The 12075-nt window shown below is 45.2% G+C and overlaps 1 protein-coding gene across 5 annotated transcripts in view; it reads right to left on the reverse strand.

Annotated features, from left to right (window-relative positions):
- Positions 1-643: 643 nt before the first annotated feature.
- Positions 644-12075, reverse strand: part of NPNT (nephronectin) — a 66322-nt gene continuing 54890 nt past the window's right edge. For all 5 annotated transcript variants that reach the window (XM_069459217.1, XM_069459215.1, XM_069459216.1 and 2 more), the window contains 3 exons: positions 11913-12011; positions 4324-4580; positions 644-2264 (listed from right to left, as the gene is read on the reverse strand). In XM_069459217.1, coding sequence (XP_069315318.1) covers positions 2154-2264; positions 4324-4580; positions 11913-12011 — 467 coding nt within the window. In that variant the 3' untranslated portion in view covers positions 644-2153. The remainder of the gene's footprint in view (positions 2265-4323; positions 4581-11912; positions 12012-12075) is intronic.

The following is a 12075-nucleotide window of genomic DNA, read 5'->3' on the forward strand; positions in this document are numbered from 1 at the left end:
ATAAGAGAAACTGACTCAGCTGACAGGGGTGAAGGAAACTTCTAGTGGTGTTGGGGGCGGGGCACTCAATTTTCAGTAGCCAAATTAACTGGTCACACACAAAGCACAGAGAACGCACCAGAAAAAAAATCTGAACTGTGATCCCGGTGTCTTTAAAAACCATGAAACATCATCCACTGAGCAAGTGAAAGGTTTATACTTGTACCCAGAAAAATAATTTTAAAACATCATGACATTAGGACATGACTAAGCTGCTAAAATATCTGTCCATCGTATTCTCGTTTGGAATAAATAGTTTTTTGGTGATATATTTTTTTTTTTTTTCTTGTGGCTTTCCTACTGCTCAGTTTGCCCTAAAAAGAAAGACGTTTTAGTGAGCTTGGCATTTGGTCGGCTGTCGCCTCTTCATTAAGAGGTCAAGAGGGAAACGCCTCAGTTAGAGCCTAGTCCTGAGTACTTAAGTTCTGAAGATTTTCATGACATACCAGGATCAAAACAGCTTTTGGGAGATTCTGTCATCTGTTACTTTACCTTGAGGTCAGAACATCTTTAACCATCTTAAATAGGTACGTTTTTATCTAATTTTTAAAAAGCTGAGAGAGTGGGGGCAGGGAGGAGAGTAAGATTTTCACACCTCTTTTTTTTTTATTAAGGATTCTAATTTAACAGCTGTCCCTGCCCAGAAACGAAGCCTCATGCTCTAGTCCGAGCCTGTTTCCTCTTGTTCTATTCTTAGTGCACATACAGGACAGCTGGTCGCCGTCCCCTCTGCGCCCAACCTCCCACGCTTGCAAACCCCCAATGGTTTGCCTCTCTCTTCTCTCCTCCAGGCTGAATGATCCTAGCTCCTTTAATTTTTTCATCCTAGATCTTCATTTTCCCAACCCTTCAATCATCTGTGTGATTCCTGGCAAAAAACAGCAGAAAATATTTTGATGACTTTAATCAGAAATGAAGAGAAGCTTCAGGAGTAAGTTACTTTTTTAAAAGTCTCCTTATTTTTAAATATAAATGTGAAGTGTGCAGAGAGGAAGTCTAGCTGGGGGTTCGTGGATCTCAGAATTCCCGCCTTGCCCTGCCACAGCTCGTAAGGGATGGGCTACACCTGCCCACGCTTTGATTTGAAGCTTCGTATGAAGATCTGTTTCCCCTATATTTCCTCCCTCCCGGCTTCCCTCCAACAAGATCCTTTCTCCAAAACAACCAAAACTTTTACAAAGCTCCCAGGTTGCCAGAGAGCCCCGAGGCATGATGGTAAAAGCTGTTGGCTCACAAGGATACCTTGAAACAGTGAAGGTTTTATGCATTAACTGCAGTTTCTTATCTCCTGAAATGGTTCACTATCCTCCGCAAAGATCAAACTCAAGGCTATTAAAAAAAAAAAGTCAAGATCACGCACCCGGAGGATATTTCACCGTGTTATTTTTTAACTCACGAGCTCACAAGCTGCCCTTCACCTTGGCAACTAGAGTCTGCAAATATTAGCCACACGTAAGTACTGAATATCAATAGCACATGGACACAAAACCCAACAGTACTAACAATGGATTACGTGCTCACTCTACGTAACTGTCTTTGAAAGAAAAATACAGATAACAATAAATGCATCTTGACTGATATACACACCCTTATTTGATAATGTGAATGGCAGTGAAGGAGATCGGGTCAGGCCAGCACTCACCTAGGTGAAGGGGATAAATCCATGTCACAAGGACGTTGCACGCTGTATCTTAAGCGAAGTCAATACTACTCATGATACAACACACTGGACAGATAACATAATGGCCATTTGCACAGATTGCTTTAGAAAACTTCTCCCAGGATTTAATTTGCTCCCATAATTGGCTACAAGGAGCACCCCGTAACCAGGGGGAGGATGGTCTGGGCCACACGCGCTGAACACCTTCCAAACAGACACACAGGATGGAAAGCAACATCTAGCAATGGCTTGGATGTGTCTGCAGGTGCCCCTGTGTTTGGAGGAGGCGTCACTCTCCACTGGGACCGCACAAAAGCAGCCCAGCAGGGCCGGGGTCACCCACCAGACTCCCCCCTCACCACCGGCCCGCCCTTCTCCTAGGCCTGATAAGGGAGAGAAGACGAGAGAAGTTGAGGATTGGAAAGAGAAGCGGGAGCAACGTGGGAGTCCGCTGCTAGTTGTGGAGTTGCAGGCGTTCTTCAGAGCAGTGGCCTCTTTTCAAGCTCACGTCGTCCAAGCCAATCTCCCCGGGGTGACCGCGCCATTTTTCACCCTTGAAGATGACCTGGGAGAGAAGGCACACGCCAGTCAAGCCTCCTCGGACCCTTTCCAGTGCCCGCTTGGGATGCAAAGTAAAGGCAAACCTTCCCCAAAACTGAACAGGAAACTTATTTATAACAGGAGGAGAGACCAGAACACAGTGGCCGGGGTCACCCGAGGCGTGAAATCATCAGTTAATTGCTCCTCAGGCCACACTGCTCAGCATCAGTTACCCTTTAAGAAGCCGTTCTACACTGCAGACTGAGTCAATCCGGGAATGTTTACACAGTGAGCACTCTCGTCAAAGATTACCAGGGTTAGAAGAAGAGTGAGACAGAAATATCTGCACAAAGGTGTGGATATTAAGAGCCAAAGATCTGAAAGATCATATTCACGCAGCCTATCCTAGAGGTTTCTTAGTTCTTCCATTTGGTTAATATAGTTTTACTGCCCAAAATGGAGTAAATTCAAACACCATAATCCAATCACGCTGTTTTACCTGTATAAAAACCAAAAAATTTTCGCTATCCTTGTATTTTATCTTCTGTAGAACATTCCTGCTCATTTTGAAACAAGAGAAACCTTTCCATGCTATGATTTGAAACCATTATCTTGTTATTTAGTTATTTATTTATTTTGAGACAGAGTCTCACTCTGTTGCCCGGGCTAGAGTGCCGTGGCGTCAGCCTAGCTCACAGCAACCTCCAACTCCTGCGCTCAAGCGATCCTCCTGCCTCAGCCTCCCGAGTAGCTGGGACTACAGGCATGCGCCACCATGCCCGGCTAATTTTTTCTGTATATATTTTTAGTTGTCCATATAATTTCTTTCTATTTTTAGTAGAGATGGGGTCTCGCTCTTGCTCAGGCTGGTCTCGAACTCCTGAGCTCGAGCGATCCTCCCGCCTGGGCCTCCCAGAGTGCTGGGATTACAGGCGTGAGCCACCGCACCCGGCCAATTATCTTGTTTTATTTCTCCAAACAATGTAAATATTGAGAAAAACTTTAAGGAATAATATCAAAGAATTAAACAAAATCCAAGTACCCTAATAAAAGCTGTATTAATGGAATCTATCTTTTCTTTCTAAAATAGTTTCTAGAACCTTACAGGCATAGAGGCAGAATCTCCTAACAGCAAGTTTTCTAAGCACCTACATAGAGAAGACGTTTTTCCCAAATGCATTCACTATTTTGGTGGGATATTGTACAACATTTTGCTTCTACCTATGACTTGATTACTTAAGATCTAATTTATAGGCCGGGCGCGGTGGCTCACGCCTGTAATCCCAGCACTCTGGGAGGCCGAGGCGGGTGGATCATTTGAGCTCAGGAGTTCGAGACCAGCCTGAGCAAGAGCAAGACCCCGTCTCTACTAAAAATAGAAAGAAATTATATGGACAGCTAAAAATATATATATAGAAAAAATTAGCCAGGCATGGTGGCACATGCCTGTAGTCCCAGCTACTCGGGAGGCTGAGGCAGGAGGATCACTTGAGCCCAGGAGTTTGAGGTTGCTGTGAGCTAGGCTAACGCCACAGCACTCTAGCCCGGGCAACAGAGTGAGACTCTGTCTCAAAAAAAAAAAAAAAAAAAAAAAAAGAAAAGAAAAAAAGGAAAAGATCTAATTTATATATTCAATCAAAACACTTCCGACATCCTGTCCTGAATACAATAGCACTTTCCGATTGTGGTTCTGGGCTCCTACCCTCTGAGGCAAAGAAACACATCATTGAGCTTTAAAGAAACATTTCAGAAGAGGGAAAAAAAAAAAAAAAAAACCATCTCCAGGGTCATTTACGGTCCGGAGAGTTTGAGGCGTAAGGAATTCAAGGAAAGGGAAAAGCAGGCACAGGTAAGCTCACCACCCCTGCCCGCTGACGTTTCTGTGGATTAACCTTTTTCTAGTCCTAAATACTTTTTCATCAACAATAGTGGCTGTCACCAGGCTGGGGAGGGCGGTGGTCACAGGTTGCAATGCAGAAGCCGATTTCAGAGAGAGACAGCGGACGGAGTCTCACAGCAAGACCCCAGAGCTCTCCCGTGCGCGGAGAACCTCCCAGCTCTGCCCCCTTCGCGGATCTACTCACGCTCTTGACGTCAGCCCCGCGCAGGGTGATCTGTGTCCTCCTCCAGCCGTGGCCACCGCTCCGTCCCCACACGGCCGCCCCGTGGGCGCCGTGTTTCCGCACGAACACCTGCAGCGCGCCGGCGCGCAGCCCGGTCACCTTGTGCCTGAAGGACAGGCACAGGTCCCCCGAGGCCAGGAGGTGGCCCAGGGGGAGCACCAGGCGGGCGGCTTTTCCCCCGGGGGCTTTGGCTGCCGACACTGCCAGGTACTGGCCACCTGCAACGGGAAACAGGGCCGTGGGTGTCTGTGTCCAGATGTCCCTTCCAGCACACGCAGCACGGGCGGGGCGGGGGAGGGGGAAAGGGGGGCCTCGGTTTTTTTATTTGTAAAAGGAGTTTCCGATTTTTGAAGGACAAAGACGTGACTTGTTTCTAGGCCTGTTTTAAATGCTATGGTTTTCGTTTGCAGAAAACACTGACTGGCTGGGCTCATGGACAGAAGTTACAGCAAAGACACACAATGCTCGGTAATGCGGACACGGAGCATCTCAGACACACACACGCACACACACACACACATTCATCCAGCACCTGCCGATCCTCACCTGTCCATGACACCCCCTGCCAAGCTGTCTGGGTGCTTCGGAAGAACGGACTCTAAATTTCCAGGAAGAATTTTCCATGTGGCTAAATTAACCTCTGTGCAATAAAGCACATGGTGATATAAAGGGCGCTGTATCTATTTATTCTCTCTTCCCCCCACTTATTTTTTTTTTTTTTTTTTTTTTTTGAGACAGAGTCTCACTCTGTTGCCCAGGCTAGAGTGAGTGCCGTGGCGTCAGCCTAGCTCATAGCAACCTCAAACTCCTGAGCTCAAGCGATCCTCCTGCCTCAGCCTCCCGAGTAGCTGGGACTACAGGCATGTGCCACCATGCCCGGCTAATTTTTTCTATATATATTTTTAGCTGTCCATATAATTTCTTTCTATTTTTAGTAGAGATGGGGTCTTGCTCTTGCTCAGGCTGGTCTCGAACTCCTGAGCTCCAGTGATCCGCCCGCCTCGGCCTCCCAGAGTGCTGGGATGACAGGCGTGAGCCACCACGCCCGGCCTACCCCCACTTTTTTTTTAATCTCTAACTACAGAAGGGTCTTTATACTATGCCTTTCACGATGGTGTAGCCCTGACCCCAGGAAGATACAAAGGTGTTCTGGAAACTTCCACATCTTCCCGGAGCATCAGTTTTACTTGGTGGTTAAGTCATTTAAAACATTTTTGTATTAAAACAAATCTATAGGCTGGGCACGGTGGCTCATGCCTATAACCCCAGCACTCTGGGAGGCCGAGGCGGGAGGATCGCTCGAGGTCAGGAGTTCGAGACCAGCCTGAGCAAGAGCGAGACCCCGTCTCTACTAAAAATAGAAACAAATGATCTGGCCAACTAAAACATATAAACAAAAAATTAGCCGGGCATGGTGGTGCATGCCTGTAGTCCCAGCTACTTGGGAGGCTAAGGCAGGAGGATCGCTCGAGGTCAGGAGTTCGAGACCAGCCTGAGCAAGGGCGAGACCCCGTCTCTACTAAAAATAGAAAGAAATGATCTGGCCAACTAAAATATATATAGAAAAAATTAGCCGGGCATGGTGGCGCATGCCTGTAGTCCCAGCTACTCGGGAGGCTGAGGCAGGAGGATCGCTTGAGCCCAGGAGTTTGAGGTTGCTGTGAGCTAGGCTGATGCCACGGCACTCTAGCCTGGGTGACAGAGTGAGACTGTGTCTCAAAAAGAAAACAAAAACAAAAAAAACAACATAAATCTATAACATTATATTGATCGCATAAATATATTCGATTGCATATACGTGAACACAGAATGTGCATAAAAACTCTCATTGCAGACACATCACTTGGCTGATCTCCTCGAAGCCCGGGGCTGCAGGGTTTGCCTCCCTCTGTCGTCAGGGAAACCGCAATGGGAAAAAAAAAAACGCAGAGCAGCAGTGGAGGGAGGAAGGCTGCTTCTGGAGACAAAGCTGTGAGTGGTGTTTTGAAACTCAATCCCTGTGCGAACGACATTCCTCTCTCGGGCTGTTTCATCTCAGCCCACTGGAAAACACATTACAGGTTTCAACGCTGATTTTTCCATAGGAAAAACGTGGGTGGAAGGCTGAACAGATGTTTGCATTTTGGTAGGAACCCGTTTATTTTTCGGTGGAAAGATGAGCCGCCGTCTCCATCTTATGCTCAATTTACAGAAGACGTAGTTGGGATTTGGGATGTCCTCTTATGGGCGGGGGAGCATCTCTTCCTCCCCCAAGCCCTCTTTGAGCTCTCATGGGTCGGGGTGATTTCTGTCACTTATAAATGTGCCAACCTGTGTGCTCAGCGTCCCTAGGAAGCTGCGAACAACTCCAAGTAAGAACCAACCTGTGCCCCAAACCTCCCATTACACTCCTAGCGTACAGTAGGTGTTCAAGGGCGTTTGCTGAATAAATAAATGCTATTAATCATCATCGTGTTCCAAGAATACAGCAAAAAACTGCAAGGAAATCGGTCCTTGCTTCATGCGTTTGAATCACTAAAAACAAACACGCAATTTATCTGCCCTCCCCACCTGCCCACCCCCCCTTCCCCCGCAAATTAATCCAAACAATATCTGGGGCCAAAACATTTACGTGGATTTTAAATGTCTCCCTGTAAGTTCGCTTTGGAATCATCACAGGTATTCTGGTTAAGACTAAGGTACAAGGTTTTGTAACACTTGGCCTGCAAGTTTTAAGAAAACAAGGATTGTCTGAAGTCCCCGTGGAATGTTCTGGTAGATGCTGCTTGCAAACAGGACAACCTAACCAACCAAGGCACCCTAATAAAAGATTCAAATAATCCTTTCGTGTTTGTATTTAAAATTCTAACATTTAAAACATGATAAACGAGGTTACAAGTGTTCTTCCTCTACAGAGCTGCTCTGGGCTGGGTTTTTTCTTTTCTAGTTTCGTTTCGTTTTGTTTTGTTTTGTTTTAACATGAAGAATTCTTTCTGTTGGTAATAATGTTACAAAGTTGGAAAAACAACCAAGGGAAAAATTGATGCAGCCTCCCAAAGAAGTTACTTATTAAATAAAACTTTCACTTCGGATTCCAAAATACTGGCTATATGTAAACATAAAACTATATTAAATATTTTTATTCCGTTAAGAGCTTGGAGGTGGAGCGGCGGTGGTCAAAGCAGGCAGCCACTGTGAGAGATGCTGATGTAAGCGTAGCAGATACTACAGATTAGCCCTGGGAAAGAACTTACTCGAGGTCAGAGCTAGTGAAGTCGGGGTGTTGGGCTTCAGCCCAGGCTTTCTGGCTTCAAAGTCCGTGTTCTTCTTGTTAAACTCCTAAGACAGTACCATTAAGGGACAAAAGCAAGGTACAGATGAGGATGCCACTGTGTGCCCAACTATATTAGCATCTCTCGAAAGATAACCAAGAAACCGTCTGTATCTGTGGGGTGAATGGGAGCCAGAGATGGCAGGGAGCTTGCATTTTCATTGTTGATTTATTTCTCCATTTATGTGTATTTTAAAACACTGTTTTGGCCGGGCGCGGTGGCTCATGCCTGTAATCCTAGCACTCTGGGAGGCCGAGGCAGGAGGATCGCTTGAGTTCAGGAGTTCGAGACCAGCCTGAGCAAGAGCGAGACCCCGTCTCTACTAAAAATAGAAACAAATGATCTGGCCAACTAAAATATATATAGAAAAAATTAGCCAGGCGTGGTGGCGCATGCCTGTAGTCCCAGCTACTCGGGAGGCTGAGGCAGGAGGATTGCTTGAGCCCAGGAGTTTGAGGTTGCTGTGAGCAAGGCTGATGCCACGGCACTCTAGCCCGGGCAACAGAGCGAGACTCTGTCTCAAAACAAACAAACAAACAAACAAAAACACAAAAAACACTTTTTTGAATGCTGCAGACATATCTGCATGTACATGCTGGCGTGCTTGATATATATTTAAGTAAATTCCTTGTAGCCGTCAGCAGACACAGTGCCGAGTCAGTTGCCTTTAACCCTTGTTCTCCAGAGATCAGGGTTCCAGAAACAGGGTCCCAGGTCTAGCCTTGACATTGACGGGAGGAGGGTGTGTCCTCGGGGCCACACCTGTGGGCAGCAGTTTTCCATTTCTTAGAGGAATGTATTCATTTCACATCTCACAGTGACGTTCAGAACCCAAAGTGCTAAACAAGACGGACAGCACCAGGAAGCGCGTTGGCAAATGCACTCATTTTGCGGCTGTCTCTCAGGGTTGTTAAGCTTAGTTAATTGGGGGTTTTCTTAGAAATCTTAGCATATCAGAACGTTTGCAAATCTGCATCTTGGATTAAGAACTGCACACCGTTAAAATCAGTCCTAACTGGACATCCAAATGTATATTTTTACAAATGGTATAATCTAGATGGGAAGAAGTAAACAATCAGCTTGGTGGTTAACTAATGCACAGAATTTATTAAATTACATATATTCTTCTCTGGCCTTTACGTGATACACACACATACACACGCCTGCACTTCCTAGAAGAGAAACAGTGGTTTTCACGCGTTGATCCCACTTCTCATGCCCTTGTGGTCACAGAGCACAACTCTAACCCCGGCCAAGGACTTGAAAAGCCAACCTGCTCCGTTATTTCTTCCCCAGCCCAAACGTTCTGGTTCTTCACCCATTTCTCTCAGGCTTTGAATGTGAAATAACCTTCCCATCTGAGAGGCGTATAATTAACTCTATGCTTCTCAGACCAGAAAGAACCTTCAAAAGTGGATTAACCACTGAACCAAAGTGAATTTTCCATGATGAAAAAAAAAATGCCATATTTCTATGGAAACGGACTGTCTTTTGGAGAGCAACGTCACAGGCCTCACTCCCACCGTTTCATTTTCTACTAAAACTGTTGAGTCTTCCACACTTGGTGCTGAGTGACAGGGTCCCCGTCCCTCAGCTGTGCGGCTGGTGTCTAGACAATGAGCCACACCTTGGATTCATCCCCACTGGATTTCACCCTTTCGTTATGACCCAGTAATATTCCGAGTGACGGCTGTGTCAGCCCACAGTGACACCTTCCTCTCCGGCTTTGAGCCAACCACAGTTGAGTCCGTTTGTCTTCAATATATCAAAGGCCAATATCCAATTGATCCGGGTTCTTGGCAAAAACCTGGACCAGCTAGAAGAGCGTTTTCCAGGGACCAGAGCCAAGCACCGGGACTTGTCCTGTCACCCCGGCAGCTGCCACCTCCTTCCAGTCTGTCCTGTGTCATCGCAGCCCAGCGGCCACTGCACACGTTTTTGTCTCATTTCCAACTCTCTTCTCATTTCTCCACCGGAGGGCCAGGGGAATTGGGGTCACAGCAAATTCGAGTATTTATAAATGTGATGAGTAACAAAAAAATGTTGAAAAGTGCTAAATTGGTTCTAAAAGATAAGGTTTAAATTCTAAAAGTCAAATATTCCACATAGGCTATCTTTATAGACTGTTTACTCTTTATAGACTGTTTACACGCAAATGCAGTGAATTCTGAGTTTGGCATGAATCACTCTCCCCAGCGGGCCTTGCTTGCAAGACTTATTCTTATGACTCTAAAACGTTCTTCACCATTCTATCCTACGTGACTGTTCTAGAACCTTCCTTCTGAAGCAGACTGTGCCAGGTCAGTGCTCAGCAGAATCTACAAGACCGTGACCTGCTGGACGGACCACGCACACCACCCCACGCACGACGGCTGAGGTCCCACTGTGGGGCAGGGAAAACGCTGCCCGTGTTCTAGAAACTGCCAGAAGCTGCCCGGCCAGCACGGAGGGCCTGGCCATGAAGAGAGAAGTCGCGGATTTGACACTAAACTCCACCACGCTCCAGCTGTGTGTTCTTAGTAACTTCTCTGGGCATCTCCTTTGTGAAATAAAATCAGTATTACCTGCTTCTTGGGGTAGATGAGAAGATTATGTAAAATTAAGGAGATGATGAAGGAGCTGGGATTATCACAGGTATTAAACGTACGTTGGTTCTCTCTTATTCACAGACACCTGTGACAACATTTATAATCTTGTCCTGCTCAGAGTCAGCCTTAAATGCGTGAGAGTCATGCAAGAGTGAGCGTGTGTGGACGGCATGTGAGGCATTCAATATTTTCTTTTATAACTCAGAAAAGATCTAAAAACCCATTTGAGTTTATTGAATATTCCATATTTTTAAAAGCTTGCCTCAAATTTTTATTTTTAAATATTTCTATTTCAATCTTAGGAGAGCTAATAAATACATTTTGGGGCTAATTTTTTAATACCTTGCTGCTAGACATGTGCATTGAGGACGACCTCCAGAGATAGTTCCAAGGAACCTGTTAAAAATGCATGAAAACGTGCATTTTACAAAGGCCTCCAGCCTTTTCTCTGTACAGGCTGGGTTCGAGAAGAACTGGTTTAACATACCACAAGCTCTCTCAAGTTAACTTTTGTGTGTTTTGTGATCTATAAGACATGGCATGGTATTTAAGGGCCAGGCGTTTAAAAATAAATGAAATAACGCACTTTTTCTTCCTATCTTGTATCTTTTATTCTCAGAATCCGGAATCAGGAGCATAAAAAGGAAAAAAAGAAACCAACTTTTCATTCTGCCATTAAGTTGGCCTCACCCATAAAAGATTTAATTACTGAGGGGAGAAAAGCTATCCTGAAACCACAAGACGAAACATGCTATAAATACTAAACCTTTAGATTAGTAAGAATTATGCAATTTAAAAGTCTGTCAATTTTCCAAGGAACTATGTCTAAATCCACCTTTCTCGTAACCTTCTCTTATGGAATAAGCGGAGGATATTTATAACTGTTTTGTTCAGCATCCAAGTTAGGGTGAAATTTTTCTTAGATAATCACAACTTCACAGTTCTATCGTCTCTTACCTCTCAAATCTTAAAAAAAAAAAAAAAAAAACACGGACGTCATTAAAAAAATGATCAGGGATCACCTCCTACAATATTACGTTTTTTTGGTTTTTTACTTTTTTTTTTTTTTTTTTTTGAGACAGAGTCTCACTTTGTTGCCCAGGCTAGAGTGAGTGCCGTGGCGTCAGCCTCGCTCACAGCAACCTCAAACTCCTGGACTTAAGCGATCCTCCTGCCTCAGCCTCCCGAGTAGCTGGGACTACAGGCATGCGCCACCATGCCCAGCTAATTTTTCTATATATATATTTTTAGTTGTCCCTATAATTTTTTTCTATTTTCAGTAGAGACGGGGTCTCGCTCTTGCTCAGGCTGGTCTCAATATTACGTTTTTTAATTCCTGGGAACGGGGCACTAAAAACTTGAAAACTAGATGCAAGAGTAAGCCTACATGTGTTATTTGCCAAGCCTTTTTGAGAGAAATTCCCTGGCCTTTTAATTAACTATCTGTCTCCCATAAATTTACAACCAATGGATAGCTAACAAATTTAGCTCACTTAAAGAAAATGAAAGATAAACGCTGGTGGTCTTTTTTGACCCTCTTTGTTGAGTCAACACAGAGATGTGTCACAGTACACTGGATAGCAGAACTAGGGTCTTCAGACAGGACCAAACTGGAATGGGTCCCAGGAAAAGTTAGATGAAATGGTTTTACCTGCTGGGTCCCTGACGGGCTCCCAGTGTAGGTCACTGTCTTTTTCCCTGATCCATCCACAAAGTCCATGGTCAAAATTGCAACTGTGTATCAGAACACCTGCAAGGAAACGAGCAGAAAGACGAGCAGGTCACTAACAACAAACACCACCACGTCAGCTTGT

The sequence above is a fragment of the Eulemur rufifrons genome, chromosome 26 (genome assembly GCF_041146395.1).
Source record: "Eulemur rufifrons isolate Redbay chromosome 26, OSU_ERuf_1, whole genome shotgun sequence".
Lineage (NCBI taxonomy): Eukaryota > Metazoa > Chordata > Mammalia > Primates > Lemuridae > Eulemur > Eulemur rufifrons.